General features: G+C 32.8%; 1 protein-coding gene across 11 annotated transcripts in view; it reads left to right on the forward strand.

The window, feature by feature from the left end:
- Positions 1-24,474, forward strand: part of AKAP9 (A-kinase anchoring protein 9) — a 168,833-nt gene that overhangs the window by 119,210 nt on the left and 25,149 nt on the right. For 6 of the 11 annotated variants that reach the window (XM_037836632.1, XM_037836634.1, XM_037836637.1 and 3 more), the window contains 12 exons: positions 6,340-6,502; positions 7,258-7,470; positions 9,874-10,106; positions 11,035-11,154; positions 13,045-13,221; positions 13,844-13,948; positions 18,696-18,848; positions 20,073-20,252; positions 20,889-21,965; positions 22,832-22,972; positions 23,482-23,970; positions 24,374-24,437. In XM_037836632.1, coding sequence (XP_037692560.1) covers positions 6,340-6,502; positions 7,258-7,470; positions 9,874-10,106; positions 11,035-11,154; positions 13,045-13,221; positions 13,844-13,948; positions 18,696-18,848; positions 20,073-20,252; positions 20,889-21,965; positions 22,832-22,972; positions 23,482-23,970; positions 24,374-24,437 — 3,115 coding nt within the window. Of the gene's footprint in view, positions 1-2,991; positions 3,408-6,339; positions 6,503-7,257; positions 7,471-8,391; positions 8,431-9,873; positions 10,107-11,034; positions 11,155-13,044; positions 13,222-13,843; positions 13,949-18,695; positions 18,849-20,072; positions 20,253-20,888; positions 21,966-22,831; positions 22,973-23,481; positions 23,971-24,373; positions 24,438-24,474 lie in introns of those variants that run through there. The other 5 variants (XM_037836629.1, XM_037836631.1, XM_037836636.1 and 2 more) reach the window with 2 other exon arrangements.

The following is a 24,474-nucleotide window of genomic DNA, read 5'->3' on the forward strand; positions in this document are numbered from 1 at the left end:
CCCATAATCTAAGTAAATACTGTCACATTTTCAAGGTTCTTGGTTTTGTTTTTTTGTTTCCTAAGGTGTGGTTTTGTATGTTGTGTTATTAGTGGAAGATACATGATTAAGCTTTGTATTTAGTTTTATCAGGGCTGCTATAGGTTTCTTAGGTACAGCCTACTTTAATAAAAGAATGACGAAGCATTTTTGTTACTACATGTCATGGCATTGGACAAATATCTGCCTTGTAGACTGTTTTCATAAAATATATCAAAGAAGTTTTTTACTTTATGTATTTGATTTGAGAAGTCATTTGCCCAATGGAATGTCCAAGTCCTGACATTTATTATGGTACAGTTTACCTCTTTATTGCCTGATAGGCTTATATTCAACCTGTTTGTGGGTGGGATAGCTTTCATTTCAGTATGAAGAAAATTGCTTGGAGATTACCCTCAGGTCCTTAGAAGGGTAACCTCTTTAAAACAGTTTTTATTCAGCAGTTTCTTTTTGGTTGCCTTTGAGAGTATGGTTTCACGGCTTGTTGGCTCTCAGATCAGATAGAAAAAGAAATTACTCTGTTCTGTGGGAATAGTCCTTCAGCAATTATAGCTTTCCAGAATCTAGAGTACTATTAAGAGCCATAGATTATTCACCAAGCGATTCTTTTAGGCCCTGAAGAAATTAATGAATAAAGAATTTATTTCTACAGAATAATTTTCATTAAGTCTCTTGAGTCTCATAATTTTTATTTTTGAGAATAATGGAACTTGAGCTTTGTATATTTACTCTAAAAAGGAGACTTTTCCTGAGGATAAAATACTTAGAGAAATAAGTAAACAAATCAAAATCCAGAAAAGCGTAGAAGTGTTTTACAATTTGAGGGAAATTATTTATGAGGGAAAAGCTTAAATGGCTTGATGTATGTTTAAATTAAAGCTGTTAGTTTTGGAAACATAACTCTATATAGCAAATTAATAGCCTTCAAATATACATTAAAATCTTGACTATCTAAAACCTGGAGGTATGAACTAGGTTGAAAAATTATAAGTGTATCTTCTAAAACTTGAAGTTGTTTAATTTTAACAGATTTTGATTGCAAAAAAAAGTTTTACATGCTTTCTAAAAGTGGGGAAAAAGTAGAATATAACTTGAATTATTTTAATTCAGGCTCAGTTTTCTGAACATCAATTGATATAATATACGCTAATATACTGTCGGTTAATATACTGTTGCTATGAGGGCTATTTGCTCCACCCTAAATCATCTTGATCATTGCTTTTTTAAGTCTTTTTATCCCTAGTTTTTTTTTCTTTTCTTTATTGTTAGCTCTGACCTTGACCTAAATGTTATTATTTATACGGGAATACTTCTTACAAGTTTTTGCTTTTGCTTTAAATAAAAATAATAGACATCAGATTACAAAATAAACTGTAATTCATAGAGGAAGCAAAGAAAGAATATTTGGGGGAGGTATTTGTTAGACTAAGCATGGGTTCCACCAGTTCATAAAGCTGAGCAGCCTGGGATATCGATAATTTTATATCTGCTGAATCCCCAGTAAAGTCAAATGTAGCTGCAGTAGTACTAAGGTTAGGCCTCCATTTTGTACAGATGTTAAGATTTTTCACAGGCTAACTGGAGGACTCACATAATAAGTAGAAATTTGTCATTGCCAAGTTCCAGAATTTAAGAGGCTGCAGTCTTTCTCCTCCCTCATTTTCTCTGCCCCACGTATTAATCCACTGTGAAGGGTTTGGATATTGGCTCCTCTAAACAACTTTATGAAGTGAAAGTGGCTATAAAATGGATTTTTGTTGATGTTACCTGCTCGTTTTACTATGGGTTTTTCCATATTAGATAAAGGCTTTGTGAGGTTAGGATATTTAGTTACTGGCCAGAGAAAAGGCACTAAAATGAAAGCTTATTGCTTTATTTAAAACAGCTTTTATTATTGAGAATCTTTTAATATTAAAAAGTAAGAGATTTATCTTTTAAAAATTCTGAGTGGCTCATTTATTCGCTATTGCCCAGGTTTCTGGAGTTTCAGAAGGCTTACTCACTACTATTGTGTACAACTTGGGCTTTTCAATTTTAGTCAGGGGCCATAGGATACTTTAGGTGGTATAATTACCAGCTATTATATGCAATGTAGCTTAAAAAGGAAGTTTTTTCCCCTTAACTTTCATTCTATAAACAATACAATGTGTAAACAGGTCACAACTGAATTTTCTGTATTTAGTTTTAGTGGCTGCTCAAAAGAATATTTTTTCTAAGGAAGTATCAGAAGGAAATGCTAATTTAGTTTTCCAGTAATAATTATGATTAATATACTTTGACAACTGAAGTGGTAATGTGTACTCAAACATACTGATTTCATATTTTTTAATTAAAGCAATTTTTTTAATGGGGTGGAAAAACACCAGCTTATCCTACAAGCATTATAAACTTGCCTAATTGCCCTTTTCAGAGCTCTGACGTGGAACTTGGATCCTGTTAGGCAGGCTTTTTTGTGGGCGTATTAATTCACATTCCACCTGTCAGTGTACCTATAGGTAAATACATTAAACCACACCCTCTGTTCTGACCTTTTCCTCAGGGGACACTTACTAGAATCCTTTGGCACAGCATGAGAGATGATTTGAATAGCTCAGTTCAGAAGAGCTTTTCCTTTTAAATTGAGTGAAGCAGCAACAAGGAAAATAATGTCGCAACTACATTGACTGCTACCATGGAGATTTAAAACTTGACCTTCCCTGCCAGTTTCTGCTTGGAAAACTTATTACCGCAGGCATATTTGATATTGAAAGCTCTTGATCGCTCAGCTAATGAGATTTTTTTATTTTCATAGTAATATTTGTCAAGGATTTAATTATTCCAATTGAAAAGATTCTTTTTTGTTTGGTTTGGGTTTGGGTTTTTTTGTTTGTTTGACTTTTTGGTTTTGCTTTGTTTTTAGATGAAGACTGATGGGAGTTCTCTTTTTTTAGATTTACGGGAGGTTTTTTCCTGGACTTCTTTCTCTATTTTATTGTTCAGTTGTTGAATTAATTTTATAATATTTATTTGATACTTATAAAAAGAATTTTTCATACTGCTATGATATAAACTAAAAAAGGCTTTTGAATGTAGTGGGAAACTGATAATGCAAACGAGGAAGATTAGCAGCTACACCTTCTAGAATGGACTCTTACAGGACTTATTTGGCAACTGTCAAACTCAGTGGCTCACAGTTGGAAGAACAAGATGAAGATGTTTATGAGGTTGAATCTCGTGTACCTTTACCAAATCCTTTTCCTCTATGTGAGCATTTGGATGAAAATAATTCAATAATCGTTAATACTTCTATTTTTCATTTTATTCACAAAAGAAATGGGCACATATTAAAGCTTATTTCTAAAATTTCACTGCCTACCCCTCCTTATTCAGTAAGTATGAAAAAATATTCAGTTAAAAACCTATGTATAATGAGAATTGAAATGTTTCATGTCTTTAGTAAGGTTAAGTGGAATAAAGCCTTGTTTTGTTGTTTGTCATGCTACTACTCATTCATTCTGGAAGTATTAAAGGGCTAAATTTGGTCTAGGAGTCCTAACTTGGTTCATTTCTAATTCAAGAAAGCTTAATGAGATAAGATTACAGTTCTCAAGTTCCAGCCAGGCTATTTTAAAAGAATCTGCTTGTGTTTAGGAATCTTGCTTTTCTGTGTTCATTATGCCAATCCTAAGTAAAAATGAAATGATTGTTTTTGAGGGAATAGGCATTGTGGTACCTAAAAGTTAAGTGACTTGTTGTTGAGCCAATTAGGAAATGTTTACAGTCAGATGGCATGTTGATGGTAGCACCAGACAAGGAAAAAGGAAAATTGTATTCTAATTTTATTGCTAACTCTCTTGAGGAAATCACATTCTGTGGTTTTAATGTGCGTACTTATCCTTTGAGGAAATACTTTTTTCAGTTTTTTTTATGTGAATTATTTTGTATAAGCCTTGTTAAGGGGGACTAGTTAGCATAGAGAGGCCTGCGTATTAGGTATTTCAGGTTAATTTGACACTTATGTATGTTGTGAATGATTCACTACAAGTTATTCAGTGTAACTACAAGTTATTCAGTAGTCTTTATGACATTCACGATTTTAACCATGCTCCACTGGCTAATATTTAACAAGCCAGATGGTTTTGAGAAGTTAGTTGTATTACCTCTCTTGCAACTTTTAAGTGACAGAATACTTACTGATGCTGTACATATACTTTTAATATGGTAATTAATCTCCTTTAATATTTTGAAAATACTGAATATGAAATATTTATATGGTTCATATTATAATACATGTTAGTACATATTACTAATAAATCATACCTTCACTGGGTGGAAGAGATTTTTAAAGTGTGAAGTATTTAGATGAACATTTAAAGGGGTCACTTATCCCAATAAAGTGTGGAGCCCAGCTCTTATATTAAATGAAATTAGCATGGTAGATTTACTGTATGTGATTGTTGAAACTTATTTTTTGTTTGTTTTGTAAAACCACTTATTTCTTGTGGTTTTATGAAAAGTATCACTTAAATTCACTTTAAGGCTGGTCAAGAAGTAGACTATAGAAGCAAAGACTACATTTTCATATCTAAAGCAAATATCTATTTTGTTGGTCTGCAAAGTAAATTTGGAAAAGGAAAGAAAAATCATACTCTTCTTGGCTAAAACTTTGAATGCTTAAAGAGGTTTCATGTATTTACCAGCCAATCATTATATAATTTACAGAAAAACAATTCCATATGTATAGATAGAAGCAATTGATAAGTTCTTTACAATATAGTCTGTGACTGTAGAATCAGGAGAGTAGTTCTATACAAATTTGTTCATTAACATATGTTTATGTTTCTTTATAATAAAAGCAAATGTGCATTAGTTATCCACATTTACAGGAAAAATACTACTTTGCCAATCAAAAGTAAAAATATTGGTAAATTATGTCCTTTCTCTAGGGTAACATATCAGAGCTGTTTTATGATTTATATTTCATATTTTATGATTTAATATTTACATTTAATTTTCCATTATGAGTCTCAAATGTGTACTCATATTATTTTCAAACAATGTGGATGCTATTTAAAATGTTCACTTAAAACAAGAATAGTTGAATACTAAATACTTTGGAAGTCGATTTAGAATTACAATAAAAAGCGTTAGTAACTGTAAACTCCATTTGCTACAGTAAATACACTCAGATGTGAAGAACAGAAGTCTTTAGTTTAAAAATAAAATTTCTTATATATCTTCATAATTTTGTAGTACATTACTTAACCTGACTATAAATGAGAAACCACACAAACTTGACCTATATTTTAAGTTTAAAACATAGTAATAATATCTTTCTAAAATACAAAATACTTTATAAATTTACAAATTCTTATGACATTGTTGTGAGCCAGTTATTAATATATGAATGAATGTAGGGGATAGTGATAATGATATAGAACTAGAAACATTTGCATTCAATTTTCAGTAAAAACAAATAAGCAGGTACTGGCAGTCAGAAGCCCAGAAAACTAAGGCAGAGTCAGTGCTTTTCTGCAATTTCACACAGTGGATTCAGCAATAGTGATCCAGCTAATCTTCTAATTCAGAGCTTTGGACCCGAGTCTGTACTTTACTGTCATCTGAAAATTCTTTAAGAATGTAGTCACTAGGTATGAATGACAGCATTTTCAGAAGGATTTGTTTATGGTTAATACCTCTGTATTCTAAGGAATTGAAAACAAACTGAATATTCGTATAGAGTCTTGTAGATGGTTCACAAATAGACAGAAATTTAAAGCTTTTAGTTAAAACAGGTGGATCATAAGTGTAATTTCTTTTTCTTGTTCACTCTGATTTTTTTATCGATGCCATTGAATTGATCATATATTATTTTCCACAGTGTACAGCAGATCCTATGGAAGTCATAATCAATAAATGTTAAATACAATGGTAATAAAGTTTATCATAGAACAGTTATATAAAATGCTTTAACAAGTATAAGTGAGTCTGTGCTTCATTAACTTTATTTCTCCTTTTATGTAATAGAGTACACATCTAGTGATTTGAAGTGGTTTATCTCCAAAAGAAGCATATTCTTTTGTCCAATAAACTAGAATATATCTTTTAATGGAAAGTTGTACATAGCTAATCTATTTGTCGTCTATGATTTATTCTGCCTACTAATGTTAGCATGCACTAGAAATGTTTAAATGACTGCACTTCAATAGTATAACTATTTTTATTCAGAATTCTTTTTATTTAGCTTTAATGGGGGCATGGTACTAGTATTCCCAACAATTTTAATTATCTCCCTTTGTATATACTTTCCTCCTTGTTTAGCTTGAACATGCGAAAGTTACACAGACAGAGTTGATGCGTGAATCGTTTAGACAGAAACAGGAAGTGACAGAGTCTCTCAGATGCCAAGAAGAGTTGCAAGAGCGCCTTCACGAGGAGTCTAGGGCCAGAGAACAGCTGGCTGTGGAGCTCAGTAAGGCTGACGGTGAGCACCTTGTTACTGACAAATGAGATTTAGAAACCACCAATCTATTCTAATTAGAGTGGCCACTGAAGAGTAGTTGTAGTTTGCCTTCAGAGTTCCTCCAAGCAATTTTAAAACTATAAATATATTTTTTTATCATAAAAAGAATTGAATAGAATGGCAGAAAGTATTAGCAATTTAAGAAAATATAGAAATAGGATAGTGGTGTGTTGTTACTATAATCCTACCATCCTAAGACACCTCTTGTAATTTAGAGATGAGAAAACTGAAGCTAAGAGATATTACCACCATTACATGGTGAAGTCAGTATTTAAACCTCTAAAGCTCCTGTGCTCTTTGTATTCCACCATGTTGTTGTGGGGTGGATCTTCTAGAATTACTCAAAATATCAACCTTCTTTAGTATATTTAAAATTATGATTTCATTCATAAACATCTGATTTATATTCACCCTTCCAGGAATCTATTTAGATCTGTTAATAAAATAAGTTACACTTACATGATGTGATATTTCAGCATAACAAAGTAATACAAAGTTCAAAGAATTTCCATTTTTAAGTTAAGAAGAGAAAGACTGCATGGAACATACTATGTTAAAGGTTAATAGTTGTTATCATTAGCAGCAAATTCAGTCAAGACTTTTAATGGGTTGCAATGATTTAAAGTTTTGCTAACAATATACCTTTTATTGTTTATATTTATATCTAATGGTAAATTTTGACGTGAGTAATAATCTGATTCCTCATTATCTTACAGGTGTCATTGATGGCTATGCAGATGAAAAGACTCTTTTTGTAAGACAAATTCAGGAAAAAACTGATATAATAGATCGTCTTGAGCAGGAGTTGTTATGTGCAGGTAATAGATTACAAGAATTGGAAGCAGAGCAACAGCAGATCCAAGAAGAAAGAGAATTATTGACCAGACAGAAGGAAGCTATGAAAGCAGAGGCAGGCCCAGTTGAACAACGTATGTATTTTTCAGACTTTATATGAAATATTCTTCTAATTTTACTTACATACTTTTTTTTTAACTTTTTCACTGCCATTATCATGTATTGTAAAAAAAGGACTTGAAAATTTATAATTTACATGTTAGATAAATGTCGTTAGCAACCATGTGGAATTGGGTTGGTTTTTCTGTTTCTTTTCCCTTGATTATCATTAATCCTCGAGTCTCTGCCTCAAGAGGAAGCTGCAAATAATGTGTTATCTTTAAAATTGTGTAAGATTTGATTCTTTTAATAGCAGAGAGGCAGCAAAAAGTATACTTGGATTAAATAACTAAGAGAACTGTGATGGGTGAGCAGGTAGGGGTAGACTTTGCCCTGCAAGTAGAGTAGATTGAAAGGTCAGTGGCTGCTAATAGTAGGCCAATAGCTAGTTTAATCCATGTAAGAATGTTTAAATTTATAAATGGACTTTGCTGTTTCTTGAAATGAAAAATTAGGTAATATTTTGAAGTTAAAGTTCATTTAGAGGTAAAAAAATATAAATAAATTTCGGTCTTTGTAATGGAACTTTACTTTTTTTCATATCCTCTCAGGTTTATATTACATAATCAGTTGGAATTATAAATGTGTAGTTTCACTAATTTCATGTTATCAATTTAGAAATACAATATACATTTTGAAACAGTGGTGTTCTATCTGGTTGTTCAAATTAGTTTAACACAGGTTTAGGCCTGTCATTTTAAATATGGAAAGTATACTTGTCATACACATAAAATATTCAAGAAATAATTGCAACTTCTCATAATGTTACCAATGAAAATAATCAACAGTTTCGACTTACGCTTGCAGTTCTTTTTTGTGTGTGTTATCCTATTTTAGGAAATAGAAGGCATGTAAATTACCGTATTTTGTTGTGCTTTTTTTTTCCATTCTCATAGGAAGAGTAGATGCTGCAGTTGATGCAGCAGCTGGAGCAGGTGTGTTTATGAAATTGCATGGCCAATCTTTCGGTGGTAGACTTACAACTCCAAAAATTGGTTGACCCTTGGATTTTCAACCCACTAACATATTCTAACTTTGCAATTTTGCTATTGTGCTTCACACTTACACTTTTTCTCTTTAACAGAAACTTTTCTTAGAGTAAGTACTTATTTTTTATTTGAAATTAACAACAGGTTCATAATGACCATCATCTTATATGTATTTTTGCACAGAACTTAGGGCTACGTCAGTATTTTTAAGAATATATATGTTTATCAAAACACTTTTTTCTTTAGCAAACATACTAAACTCTTGCCCCCTATGACTTTTCAAAATGCTTTTTTGAAATCAGGAAGGATATAAGATGATGGTGTCAGAAGGATCAACAGAATTTAGTAGATAAAGAGACATTCTGGTTGGTTTATTTTTTATATTAACTTCTAATATCTGTATTATTTTAAAAGGAAAGCTGTTTTCTATAGATTCCTAGTCCTGAGCACATTGTTGACAGACCAGTTAGTATAAAGACTCTAGGGACTTGTGCCTTCTATCTTCTTCATTAGAGAATTTTTTACTTTTGCTCTATATACTTAATCATTATATTATTAATAACAATAATAGATATAGTACTTACCATATTCTAGGAACTATTGTTTACATATATTAACTCATTTGATCCTCACAATAACTCTGAAGAGACAGGTACTATTATTATCTCATTCTGTATGTAAGGAAACTAAAAGACCAGCCTATTGTGTGTCACATACAAGATTAGTGGCAGAGCTAGGATTTGAACTCACAGTCTCTGCTCTTAAGACTACACCACACTGCTTCTCATACTTGACAGTTTCCCTTGATACACATACATGTGTATCATGTAACAGCAACTCAGGAATATGGATCTAATAAGGAATAAGACTAACAGGAAATTCTGATTGCAACTGTGTTACTTTTTCTATACTCTAAATGGCTTTAGTTAAAGATTGATAGTATTTGGTCTTTGTGTGTATTGTGTATGCATATAAAAGTGACTTTATAGGTTTGGAATTAATTGACTTTTGCCTGAGGTGAAGAAAAATGGTGAGTTTTTCTTATTCTCTAATTTAATTAGACTTTGTTCTTTTCCTTACATTGAAAACAGATTTATTTATGACTTGCTTTGCTGTTTTCATAAAAATATTCTTTTTAGTGACAGGATATACCCTTTTTTGTTAATTCTTTATAATTTTATTTATACTAGCTTGCTTATTTATAAAGGAATATGTTAAGATAGTTGGATGATTTAAGAGAAAATTCACCTTTTTTTATGTGTGTTTGAATTAAAACCCAAGTCTTCTATTTCATGAAGTTAAAACTTAAACACAGTTATGGGGTGATTTCACTATCAGAACATCATTAATTGTGATTTATCTTAGTATATTTTTTGCATTTGTAAACAGAATTATTACAGGAGACAGAGAAACTGATGAAGGAAAAGCTAGAAGTACAGTGCCAAGCTGAAAAAGTATGTGATGACCTTCAAAAACAAGTGAAAGCTCTTGAAATAGATGTTGAAGAACAGGTCGGTAGGTTTATAGAGCTGGAACAAGAAAAAAATGCTGAACTAATGGATTTAAGACAGCAAAACCAAGCACTGGAAAAGCAGTTAGAAAAAATGAGAAAATTTTTGGATGTAAGTATTCTCAATTTGAAGATTGATTATCTCAATGGAATGTTACTTGCTACTGTTTTACATTTGTGAATTTTTTAAATTATGAAGAGGCTCTTGAGTACAGATATTTTTGTGTTCTACTAATTGATTGAAAAGTACCATTCCAATGAAAACTTGCAGTAATTTTTGTTCAGATATTAGAATTGAAAGGAGTACCACCAGATTATGAATAAATCCTTCCAATTAGCCTTTCCAAATTCATAATTAAGAAGCATGTCATATTCTTTGCTTTAAACAATAACCTAAACAAATGTGGATTCTTAGAGTTAATGGCCATCTCTGCTTCACCCTCGGAAGATGTGCACAAAGGGTAGCAGTTGTACCCTTTGAAATGGGACTGGAACCCAAGTTGTCGTGCTCTCATTAGTGTCTTCCCTAAAAAGCCTAAACATTTTTTGACACAGGTTTGCCTCTTAGGATTTTCATTTACACCCAGTATCTCAGATCAGAGAATCATATTCTTACACATGTTGCAATTTTAGGTGTAAACCTAGATTAGGATGAAAGAAATTGATTTACCAAGTAATTGGTTTATTTTATTTTGTTTAATGGTTAAGTTAGCAGTAGAACTCCCCCTTTGTTCCAAAAGAGTAAATACATTTTTAAGGAGAATACTTTTTTTATTCCATATTTTACATTACTTATATTAGAAAGAACTGTTTTTTGCTTTAAATAATATTTAAATGCTTCCACATTTGCGGAAGAGCCAAAATAGGCTATATATCATGCAGCAATGTTATCTTTCTAAATATTCATGGTTTGGGGTATTCTGTGGTTACCAGTCCTTTGCTTTCAAACAAAACTGTACCTGTAACAAAAGGGAAGTAAAGGAAAAATAACTTTGAAAAATATTTTTTCTTCAGTTACTATTATTATTTCTAAACTTTAGGAGCAAGCGATTGATCGAGAACATGAGAGAGATGTATTCCAACAGGAAATACAGAAACTAGAACATCAGCTTAAGGTTGTACCTCGATTCCAGCCCATCAATGAACATCAAACTAGAGAGGTAAAAACTTCATTGACATTGCCTAACTTGTAGAAATTTTTCTCTTGAGTGTAAAACAAGTGCATATAATGAAAAGTCTTTAAGTACATTCTTTCTATTGTATATGAATCTTTAGAATCAGAAAATTAAATATTACTTTAGCATGAGAAGGTCCTTGAAACCCCCAAAATTAATTTATGTGTTGAAATTTGGAATGTGCTTTATTAAATCACTCCCATCTGCAGACATATTCTAGTATTATCCAAGTAAATAAATGTCCCTGCTCATTTCTCTATTCCCATTCCCAAACAAAATGGATCAAAAGAGTTGCCTATATTTGCTGTCTTAACTTCCCCATCTTCCATTCTTTTCTCAGTCCACTTCAGTGAAGTTTCCTACTCTTCTAGATTAGTGGGGTTTTTTACCTTCTAGTTTTTTAAACTGTCATTTAATGATCACCCACAATCTCATGACTGTGTCAGATAATCACATCTCTTTCTTCACCTTACATGACCATTCAGAAGCCTTCGTGGCAGCCTTCTTTTTTTTTTTTTAATTTTTTTCTTTAATTTTTTTTCTTTTAACTTTTTTTTATATATTTTAATTTTTTTATTGGAGAAGTTGTGGGTTTACAGAACAATCATGCATAAAATACAGGATTCCCAAATACCGCCCCACCACCAACACTCGCATTGGTGAGGAAAATTTGTTACAATTGATGATAGCGCTTTTTTTGTAATTCTGTTGTTTTTTTAACAGTAGTTGCATTGTTACAATTGATGAAAGATTATTAAAGTAGTACTATCAACTATTATGCATAGTTGATGTAGGAGTATTTTCTCCATATTCCCAACCTATTATTATTATTTTCATGCATGTCTTTCTTTTATTACTTATTTACCCATATACTGGATAAAGAGGATGTCAGTCCCAAGGCTTTTACAATCACATGGTCACAAGATAAAAGCTGTATAGTTATATAGTCACTATCAAAGATCAAGGCTACGGGATTACAGTTCAGCAATTTCAGGTATTTCCTTCTGGCTATTCTAATACACTAGAAACTAAAAAGAAGTATCTGTATAGTGAGTCAAGTAGTCATAATCATTTGTTAAATCCTAGCTTCTCAGTTATAACACCTCCTTCTTGTTTGATCATTCTCTCAATCTTCAGGGATATCTGGACAATGACCATTCTAACTTCTCCATGCTGAAAAGGAGTATCGACATTATGGGATAGGGGTATGCAGCTGGTTGATGTTCTGGGAGAGACTGGTACTGGGTTTCAGGGCTTCTCTGGCATAGGAGGCATCTGGAGACTTTAAGTTTCTGAAAAAATAAACTTAAGTACAATTTTTATAAAGTCAGATAGAGCCCAAGGTATTCTTTAGGGTTTTCCGGAACACTGTTGGTTGGGGCTTGGCTTACTGTGGCAATTTGCAGTATCTGGCTGAAGCATGCATAAGAGTAACCTCCAGAATGATCTCTTAAATCTATTTGAAATCTCTAAGCCACTGAAACTTTATTTTGTTTCATTTCTCTTCCCCTTTTTGGTCAAGAAGGCATTGTCAATCCCACATTGCCAGGGCTAGGCTCATCCCTGGGAGTCATGTCCCACTTTGCCAGGGAGACTTACACCCTAGGAGTCAAGTTCCACATAGCAGGGAGAGTAGTGAGTTTATTTGCAGATTTTTCAGCCTTCTTCTTAAAATTCTTTCTTCTCTTGGTTTCTGTGATACAACTACTTTGCTGGCTCCTCTCTCTAGTCTTAGCTTTTCCTCTCTCCAAAATCTAAATGATAGGGTGTCCCAACACAGGTTCCCTTTTCCTCTCTATTTATTTTTCCCAGGCAATCAGTTATAAATGATTTGCTGAAATATTTTAAAATATTTTTTGCTTATTATGTTTCCAGGTTGAACAGCTAACAAATCATTTGAAAGAAAAAACAGACAAGTGCAGTGAGCTTTTGCTATCCAAAGAGCAGCTTCAGAGGGATATACAAGAACGGAATGAAGAAATAGAGAAACTGGAATTCAGAGTAAGAGAGCTGGAGCAAGCCTTACTCATTAGTGCAGACACTTTTCAAAAGGTGTGACATTTTCTTTTGGTTAACTTTACAGAGTGTTTTACGGCAGGTTGCTCTTTAAAATTGCTGTTCACTTTTTGTTTATATTACATAATATATGTATATTTATGTTTATTGTTGCTTATCAGAACCATTTCTGTTTACTCTTATTTCTAAATGTTGTTTGCATACCTTAATCCTGACAAAGGAAAGTTAAACCAGAAGGAATTATCCTTGTAATCATCAATAAAGTTGTGACTCAAAAATAATAACCAAGTGAAAAAGATATGACCACCAGTTTAGGTTGATGCTTTACCCCAGACTAAAAACTGATGATATCCATTGCCATGATACAGCAGAAAGCAAAAATGATTCAAAGAAAGAGAACAGGATAAGGAATCTGGGAGGGTGGTTAATGGGGGAGTAACTTCATTTTCTCTGAGGAATGAATTTTGAGAATGTTAGACATTACTGTTCAAATTTATATCAAATGCATTCAAGACTGAAAATCTGTAACTTCTTGATTATGCCCTAATTATAGATTATCTATTTTTAATTGGAGATGTAGAATTTCTGTATCTCCAATTAAAATGGATAATAAGAATTTAATGTGTAAAAATTTGAGAAAATTCTTATATATTCAAAGGTAGAGGACCGAAAAGAGTTTGGAGCTGTAGAAACGAGAGGAGAATTGTCCCTGGAAGTACAATTGCAGGCCGAGAGAGATGCCATAGACAGAAAGGAAAAAGAGGTAAAGAGTTTATTTTTAAATGACAAAATGTGATTTGAATTATTTTGTATCAGTTACTTTGAAAATATTTTTTGAACAGAATAGAATTTGTGGTCTAAAAGCAAAGTTTAGCCTGTTTCTTTGCCCATCTCCCTAAGTTAACTTTGAAGACAGTAAACAGGTGAACAAATAACTATGCTGATATGAGTGTTTGAGATAGAGGGATAACCATGTATGGCCTTGAAGCAGGCAGAAGTTTAGAGGGACAAAAAGAAGGCTAATCTGGCAGGTATGAATTGAGTGAAGAAGGAAGTGGAAAGATACAGTGATGTTAGGACAAAAGGCAGTATCTCTCTTTTCTCCTGATGATACCATGGGCATTGAGTTATTGCTGCTTTGCTGTGGGGTGTATTTTGTTGTTGTTTTATGCTCTACTCTCTTGGGAGATTGTAGTGCTGTTTTGCAATATTCTATACATGACTTAAAGTAAAAGATTAATCATAGTATTATTCAGTAAAGTTATCCTATGTTTTTTACTCCTTCCCTTCCAAAAAAAGAAAATCCACTTATAAGCAGTAGTAATTTTAACTTCCCAATGAAATTATAACTTATTTAAATCTTTGTCTTATAGATTTAAAAAAAAAATCATACTCAACATTTTCTAGCTATATCATATCATTTAAAATGTTCAAATTTTCTAATTCCATTTTTGTCTCTTTCCATATTGTTTTCTAAGCACATTTAATATATTTTAACAAATATTTAATGAGCTTAATCAATATAGAAGTATTAATAAAGTGCTTTGGAAAATATGAGAATTATTTAGACCTCAGCTAAAACTGCAGCTCAGAGAACTTACAGTTTAGAGGAGAAAAAAGCCATTTATGTAAATAACTGTATAGAAATAAATGATAATTTCTATAAGAAGGATCATTTTCTCACTATCACATGTTAATGTTTGTCTGAGAGGCTGTTATGGGTTGTTTCATGTGTGTATTTTTTCTGGTTCTTCTGTTTTTTATGTAACCGCTTCTTGTGTTTTGAAAAGAATTACCATTTAAAGGTTTAACCTTAAACTAGGTAATCAGAGATTATCTGTTCCCTATAAAAGATGGACTTTCAACATTGACCCAAAATTGATGATAGTTGATTATAGGTACTTGATTTAGCTTACTAATTTTATATGTTTTATCCTTTGAATTTGCAGATTAACACCACTAACATCTTAATTTCTTGAATTAAATATTTAATAACTACATTCTTTTACTTGGAATCATAGTCATTTGGTACTACAAAAGACCTTACAGAGTATCCACTAACCAGTTCCTAGTTTTTACAGATAAGGAGATGGGAGTCAGAAATGTTGAATGAGTAAGTGGTTAAACTCACAGCTGACTCACATCTAGTTTTTTAATTAAAGTGACAAGTACTCTCTCAGAACCCACTCACGTACCTGTAACTCAGTCCATGAAGACTGAGAGGCAGGAAAGTAAACATTCTCTCCTGCACTAGGAAGATGTTTTCAGATATCTGAAAGAGTCTAAAAATAAGATATCCATATGTGTCATTATATTGGAGATTTTCCACCATTCCTATAGCTTAAACTTGTATAAAATGTGTTTATAGAGTTTGTTAGAACTTTAGAAATGCAGGCTGAATAGGAAGAGAAGAAAATGTTTTAAAAGATAGGAGCTTCAGGCTACTAAGAGAAGGGAAATAATGTGGAGTGAAATAGAAGTAAAGAAAAATTTCTTTTTTAAAACAAATGCCTTCAATAGGTTTTAGTTCTTTATAGAGCTAATGAGATCTAGCTTATGGATAGGAATAATAAATAATTATGGTTTACCTTAGTGAGGGGTGTGTGCTAGAAATTGCTAACTATTTTACATGCCTTGTTTCATTTAATCTTTATACTGGCCTTGGGGATAGGCTCTATTGTTACCCATTTTGCAGATGAGTAAAGAGTCTTAAAAGGGGTTAAGTAACTTGCTTATGATCACACAGTAAGTGACTGAGCAAGAATTCCATCCACATTCTCTGACTCAGGAGCCCACATGATGCTATACTGCCAAAGGTAAGCATCCAAGCATGTTCTGCCTTATTGGTAAGAATCATCAAAAACTGTCATTCTACCTTAACTGAGCTCTTGGTGTGTATGTAGAGCACTGCTGTCCAGTTGTAAAACCAGCACCCAACTTCAACAACTCTACTAATTAAGACATATATACATAGGAAAGTGAAAAAAAACATTAAAAAAGAAAGAAAGAAAATGACAAATAAGTGCAAATTAATGTAATCCAAGCAGTCTGCATATCAACTGGAAGAAATTAAACAAGATTAAAACAAATAGCTAGTAGTCTCTATTTTTAAATCTTGACTTTAATGTTCTTCTGGTGTTTGGTTATTAGGTAAAGTATTAATAAGCCTGGGACTGAAATTGGAGTCTGAATAAGAGGAAAGATGCCCGGTAATGACGTTTTTGGGGATTGAAGTCCTTGACATGATGCCTCAAGTTCAGCTACTTACAATAGGAATGTTAGTGCTTTAGACCAGTGCATCTGGAACTTTAATGTGCATATGAATTTCTTGGGCACCTGGTTAAAATACAGATTCTGATTCAGTGAGTCTGGGATGGGGCTTGAGATTCTGCTTGTCTAACATGCTCTATAGACTACACTTTGAGTAACAAGATTTTAGACCACAGAGGTAAGAATTTGACCATAAACTGTTAAAATCAAAAAAGAAAGTAAATGTCAGGTGAGGTAGGGCAGCAATTTTGAACAGAAAATTCTGTGTCTATGTTGATGTTAAAATAATACCTGTTTTCCTAGTTTGCTAATGCTGCAGAATGCAAAACACCAGGGATGGATAGGCTTTTATAAAATGGGGGTTTATTTCACTACACAGTTACAGTCTTAAGGCCACAAAGCGTCCAAGGCAACACATCAGCAACCGGGCACCTTCACCGGAGGATGGCCAATGTCATCCAGAAAACCCCTGCTAGCTAGGAAGGCAGCCGGCGTCCGCTCCAAAGCTCTGGCCTCAAAATGGCCTTCTCCCAGGGCGCTCCTCTGCAGCAAGCTTGCTCCTCCTCAAAACATCACTCACAGCTGCACACACTGAGTTCCCTCTCTCTGAGTCAGCTCATTTATATAGCTCCACTGATCAAGGCCCACCCCGAATGGGTGGGGCCACGCCTCCATGGGAACATCTCATCAGAATCATCTCCCACAGCTGGGTGGGGCACCTTCCAAGCAAATCTAACCAGCACCGAAACTTCTGCCCCACAAAACTACAAAGATAATGGCATTTGGGGGACACAATACATTCAAACCGGCACACCTGTCATCAAAAGTAGTTGTAGAAAATAGGGATAGGCGTAAATACTATTATATGAGATAACTTTGAAGATCTAATCACCATAGTTTTCAACAGACTAACCTGATAATTGTATATACACAACCACTAAATATATTTAAAATGTCTGTACTGAGTTTAATACCAGTGTTACAGAGAAATTTTTAAATATAAGTCTTTAACATTAGTTATTAGAAGCAGGATGAATGCTAGTTAAGAATGTAACATTCTAGAGATAAACTCTAGCTTCAGAAGCTGGTTTCATCATGTACTAGCTGTGTGACCTTAAGGCAAGTTACTTTATCTCTCAGCGACTCCCATCCTCATCTCTAAAACAGGATTAATCATAGTACTGACCTCATAACGTTGTTACAGGGTTTAAAAAAAATAATAAATTTAAACACTATTATAGTACCTAGCAGAAAATTGTCTATAAATGATGTCTGGTTTTGCAAATACTGATACTATTTCTGTAGTCTAAGCTAAGTGGTTTCTAACATCTTTGCCTTGCCAGTGCTAAAATATGATATAATTACATGTCAGCATGTAATCAGCATATGTCCCTTTCAACTTACAAGACAGTAAATGGTTTATAGACTGCTCTCTGAGCCAGTTGCCACAAAATGGTGCTCCTGCATCTTAGGTTGCTTTTAATGGAGCAATTTGATCATTAGGTAAATACACATTTGGAAATCCGTTCAAATATTAAGTAGCTACCAAAGCAGTGAGCTAAATGTTGTGGAGGTAATTGAGACTGTTCCTGCCCTTAATCAAACCCACTTTTTATAAATGTATTGAGAAGTAGCTCTTAATATTTGTCATTAGTTTCATTCTCTGTATAACCATCATTCAGAGAAATTGCTTTACAAATAATGGTAGTCCATGCTTACCTAGATTTCTATTGTCCTACTTATAGGAGCTCTCCAATTTTCTCCTGAATTGTTTTAATAACTTACTCTAAGCGGTTTCTGTAACTCAGACCTAGGGATCTTAGGTCTTAGTGTCTACCAAATCTTTCATTGGTCTAGTTAGGAACTTGTGGTCTTACTCTGAGTGGTTTCACTTGATGGCTGAAAAAAACTGACTTAATTGTATAGATTTTTTAGTATTTTGATAGTAACTAAGATTAACATAAACCAAGATTTAAAATGTAGACTTTTTCCTTTCTTCCCATGACTCTTTTATGCCTCATCAGGCGACAGTTTAGGTAGGAAAAGGCTCTTCAGAAGCTCTCCTCTGCTTTCGGCCAGGATCGTTTAAAGGTGTTCAATTTCCTTTTTGTGTATGACACATATGTTTTAAGCATATCTACTTTGGAGAGTTAATACAGCACTCTTCATTCTCTCTTGAGAAATAAACAAACATTTGTATAAACTTTTTCTTCCCCTTTTTGATAATTTTGGTATTAAAGATCACAAACTTAGAAGAACAATTAGAGCAATTTAGGGAAGAATTGGAAAATAAGAATGAAGAAGTTCAGCAGCTGCATATGCAATTAGAAATACAGAAAAAGGAATCTACTACCCGCCTACAAGAACTTGAACAAGAAAACAAATTATTTAAGGTAATTAGTTAAGAAAAACTTTTGTCTATAAATAATTTGTAGTGTTGGTCCTATTAGCCTTATTAAACATTTCAGAGCCAGCTGCTGAATAATATTTAACAGAGAGACATTGGCAGACAAATGGGTTTGCATTGAACTTATTTTTAGCTCAACCTAAACATTTAAATTCATCTTAAATGAATAATTTTGAGACATTTTCTTAAATATGTTAGGGATTGTTGGTTTGTAATAGCGAAATGATATCTCAGATTTTTTCATTTGTGCGTTTTCGGCATGCCTCTTTTGTAAGAGTAACGGGTAGCACAATATTGTAAATGTAATTAACAGCACTGAATTATATTTGAATGTGGTTAAAAGGGAAATTATGGACTGTAGTCAGTACATAATTTGTCAGTTTTAACAAATGTACCACACTAATGCAGGTGTTAATAATGGGGAGGTAGGGAGTCTGTGGGAACTCTATATTTTCTCCACAAATGATTTTTCTGTAAACCTACAGCTTTTCTTAAAAAAAAAAAAAAAAAAAAAGTTCTAAGATTCCTCAAGTAGTTAAATATTGTATTACTATATAGTCCAGCAGTTTCACTCATAAGTTTATACCCCACATACTTGAAAACAGGTACTCAAACAAATAATTGTACATGAATATTCATAGCTACTTTATTCACAATTGCCAAAAGGTGGAAACAACTCAAATGTCCACCAATAAATGAATGGATAAGCAAATTGCAGTATATACTTACAATGGGATATTATTCAGCCATAAAAAGGAGTGAACTACAGATACACATACAATATGGATGAACTTCAGAAACATGTTAAGTGAAAGCAGCCAGGCACAAAAGGTCACATATTGTATGATTCCATTTATATGAGCTATCAAGAATAGGTAAAACTGTAGAAGCAGAAAGCAGATTGGTGGTTGCCAGGGGCTGAGGGAGGGGGTACAGGAAGTGGGGGGGAATAGGGAAGAAACTGCTTAATGGGTATAGGTTTCATTCTGGAGTGATGAAAGTATTTTGGAACATTAGAGGTAGTGGTTATACAACCTTGTGAATGTACTAAATGCCACAGAATTTTTCACTTTAAAATGGTTAATTTTATTTTAGTGAATTTCACCTCAATAAAAATAAATTAATTTTAAAAAGAGGTATTGGATCAGAAGCACACATACACACACAAAAGAATATTCTGAAAATGACATGTACTTATTTTTTGTCCTAGGATGAAATGGAGAAACAGGGATTTGCCATAAAGGACTCTGATACTATCTCTACTCAGGACCAAAATCCACTCTTTGGGAAATTTGCAAAAATAATACAAGAAAAAGAGATGGAAATTGAGCAATTAAATGAGCAAGTTACACAACTTCAGCAGCAACTTAAAATTACAACAGATAACAGGGTACACTTAACTCAAAATTGGTTATTTCCTGAAATTAATTTGAGCTAGAAAATTAAAGAGCAAAATAGTTATAATCTTCAGTTGACCATTGAATTTTTAAAACAGAACTTCAATTCTCCTTTATCCATTAATTTTAATTTATTCAAACAAATTTTCTTAACAAGCTATGTGTAATTTTGTCCCCTCCTACCTAATATCATCAATGAGTTTTAATGTTTTCCAAGAAGTTCTCTGGTGACCCAGATTATATCATGTCATTCAACCAAATCTATTAAATTATGAGTTAGATATGATAATTACCTTTGGGTACCATCTGCTGTAGATTTTATTTCAGTACTTCATCCTTTTCAATTAGAATGTACTAGATAATGACTGTTTCTTATAGGAAATCACCTAAAAATGTAAATCACTTTACATTTGCAGAACTTTCTGAACAAAGTTCTACATGAGGTCCTTTTTTGATAAGATAGAGAACATATTAGTCTATATTGAAATTTAAGTAACACAGTATATCTGAAAAGTTTATTATTTTATAGTGTGATTATCCCATTGAGGTGCAGCCCTAAAATGAAATGAAATCCCCAAAATCTAAATACTGATTTATTACATGCGTTACCTGTTTTCATTAACTAATAGGTTATTGAAGAAAAAAATGAACTGATAAGGGATCTTGAAACCCAAATAGAATGTTTGATGAGTGATCAAGAACGTGTGAAGAAAAATAAGGAAGAAGAAATAGAGCAGCTCAATGAAGTGATTGAAAAACTTCAACAGGAATTGGCAAATATTGAACAGAAGACATTAGTAGATGCTGGTTTCGCCCCAGAAGTGGCAGATAGTTTAAAACATCAGCTGGATATGGTAATAGCAGAAAAACTGGCTTTAGAACAGCAAGTAGAAACCACTAATGAAGAAATGGCCTTCACAAAAAATGTACTTGAAAAAACTAATTTTAAAATGAATCTGCTAACACAAGAATTATGTAACTTAAAGAAAGAACATGAAAAGATAGAAAAAATCCCTAGTGCACCAGAAGAAAGTGTTAACGCGACTGTAGATAATCTGAGCAAAGATAAACCTGAACTGAAAATAGTCCTTTCTAAAGATACTCTTGAACCCCTGGAAAATCAGATTTACCTCATACCTTTTGAAGAAAACAGCAAAATTTGCATAAGTAGTTTGGAAACAAAGTTGCTACAACTTGAGAGCACTGTTAGTGCAAAGGAATTAGAGCTTATCCAGTGTTATAAACAAATAAAAGACATGCAAGAGCAAGGCCAATCTGAAACAGAAATGCTTAAAAAGAAGATTGTAAACCTACAGAAAATACTTGAAGAAAAAGTTGCTGCTGCTCTTGTGAGTCAGGTGCAACTTGAGGCAGTTCAGGAATATGCTAAATTCTGCCCCAAAAAACAAACAGTTTCCTCAAAACCTGAAAGAACAGATGTGCAGAATTTAAGTCAACTAACAGAAAAGGAGATGGAGTCAAATGTAGCAGCACTAACCTTGAGAATATCAGAATTAGAAAGCCAGGTAGTTGAAATGCATACTAGTTTAATTTTAGAAAAAGAACAAGTAGAAATTGCAGAGAAAAATGCTCTGGAAAAAGAGAAGATGCTGCTAGAACTACAAAAGTTATTACAAGACAATGAGAAAAAACAGGGAGGAAAAGAAAGGAAAAGAAGCCCTCAAGGAGATTTTGAAGTCCTCAAGGTTAGTTTGTATTTGACTTTTCACTTAAATACTAAGCAACTCTTTTCCTTTGTTCTTTAAGCTGATTGCTAATTTTACTAAATTAAATATGGTGTTCTTTACATCTAGCAAGTCACATGTAAAGAATTTTTAGAAAAATATCAATATTATACTGTACAGTCATATTATCATCACTATAATAATAGATACAAATTATTTTGTGGTGTTTAAATCACCATATTTAATTCATTAGCATAGTCATTAAATAGAACAATCAGAAGAAGCTTTGAAACATTAAATTTATTCAAATGTCTTATAGGACTTAAATGGGTTTTTTCCCCCCTTACTTTCCCTGTAATATGCATGTTACATGGTCACTTAATAAATGTGTAATTTTGAGTAGTAGAAATGTGGTCTTATCCGAACTCAAGGATTCTATAATTATTTAATTTTGCAAAGGGTAATAATTCTCTCCATTTACTGGGTGTTTTCCTCCTCGCTCATTGGAGCAGTCAATTACTACCAGTAACCTTAAAATAGTAATATGACTTTCTATGTATATAACTTCTAGGAAGTATCTTAGTTTATCTGGTGTCTTTTGAGGAAAGTGATATAAATGTGAAACACTTTTGAATTGGAACAGAGTTATTTTCAGTAGTAATTTAAAAAATTTTTAGGATATAATACTAATGATGCCATTCTCTTCTTATTGTCTCAAGAATATAAAATGATAGTTCTGAAAAGTGTCCTTTCAAGGGAGCATTGATCATTTCAGCCCCTTTTAGACCGTCATTCCTGGAAAAGCTTTATTAGAATTTTTAAGTGCCTTGAAATTGGCTATACTTTTTTGAAATGATGTGTTTCTTATGTTTTCCACTGCCATTCAGACAACTACTAAACTATTTCATACCAATGAAGAAAATGTATTTATTGGTGAATTTGAGGCTCTTAGAACTGAATTAGGAGCTACCAAAGAACAACTTGCTGGTTACAAAGAAAAGGCAGAAAAACTTCAAGAAGAGCTTTTGGTAAGATAAGTAACAGAGTTCCTAATTCACTTATTTCTGCTTCTCTTAATTTAATTTCAAAGTTTATTCTCTTCTTTAAGAACAAACCCAGATCCACAATTTAACAGGTAGGAAAAAAAAAAAAAGTCATTTGTGGATTTGATGAAAAGTTCCATGTGTTATAAAATCTTTATCAGCATCTTCTTGCTTGGTTTTTCTGGGAGTCTTTATTAAAAAGATACTATCAATATGTAGTCCGCTAATGAAGGAAGAGAAAGGCAGGGGGAAAAGAGGATACTATATCCCATGAGAACCAAAAGTAGAGGCTGGGAAAATGACTTCACTTTTAAAACTGATTTGTGACCATACATATATATGAAAATGTGTGTGTGTGCGCGCAGATATGTGGAAACTGTTTTTCCTATTTCTCTGAGGTAAATTAGAACCAATTATACTCCCCTTCCCTCAAATTCTGCAGTTAATGTGGAAGATGTTTAACTGAATAATCTATTCTATTTATTATGTTTTAGGTAAAAGAAACAAATATGGCATTTCTTCAGAAAGACTTAAGCCAAGTTAGGGATCAACTCACAGAAGCAAAAGAGAAATTATCCTTCTTCATAAAAAAAGAAGATAAGACTGAGGTACAAGAAAACAGAAAGGTCTGCAGCTTAGAGCCACTTCCTACTGAAGCGGGTAAAAGCTCTGCGTCCAAGACAGATGCGTCTCTGAAGATCAATAGCAGCAATCAGACTCCACAAATTCTTGTTAGAAATGCAGGAATCCAAATTGATTTACAGAGTGAATGTTCATCAGAAGAAGTCACTGAAATAATCAGTCAGTTTACTGAAAAAATTGAGCAGATGCAAGAACTACATGCTGCTGAAATTTTAGACATGGAATCCAGACATATCTCAGAAACCGAAAACTTAAAGAGAGAACATTATGTTGCTGTTCAGTTACTGACAGAGGAATGTAGTACCTTGAAGGCAGTAATACAGTGTCTGAGAACTAAAGAGGTAATTGGTTTTTGTCATATGCATTTTCTTCAACATTCAATGGTTTTATTTTTCAACATTCTTTGTTTTCAAGAGAAAAAGGAATTTGAGAACAGTCTCTTATTTATGAGAAAATTATAATTTTAAATTTAAATCTTTGATTGTAGACAGCTCTACAATAATTGCACAAAGTTCCTGTGCAGATTTGGAACCTGATGTTCCCATTTCTTAACTCTTGAATGTTTCTTCTTCTTATAGTAAAATCCATGAAGAAAAATGAGACTTGTTGTAAACCATGGATAGTTTCATTTATTGTGAAAGATGTGATAGATTTGATTGATTAGTATTAGAAAGGAACAAAACTATTCATTGGACCATATTTTTTTTAAGGCAAAAATGTTATTTTGTTTTCTCTAATTATTAGGGATCCTCAGTTCCTGAATTAATGCATTCTGACTCTTACCAAACTAGAGAAATATGTTCCAGTGGTAAGTTATATAAATTTATGGAATTTTTTTAGTGTTT

Source organism: Choloepus didactylus, chromosome 5, assembly GCF_015220235.1.
Source record: "Choloepus didactylus isolate mChoDid1 chromosome 5, mChoDid1.pri, whole genome shotgun sequence".
NCBI lineage: Eukaryota > Metazoa > Chordata > Mammalia > Pilosa > Megalonychidae > Choloepus > Choloepus didactylus.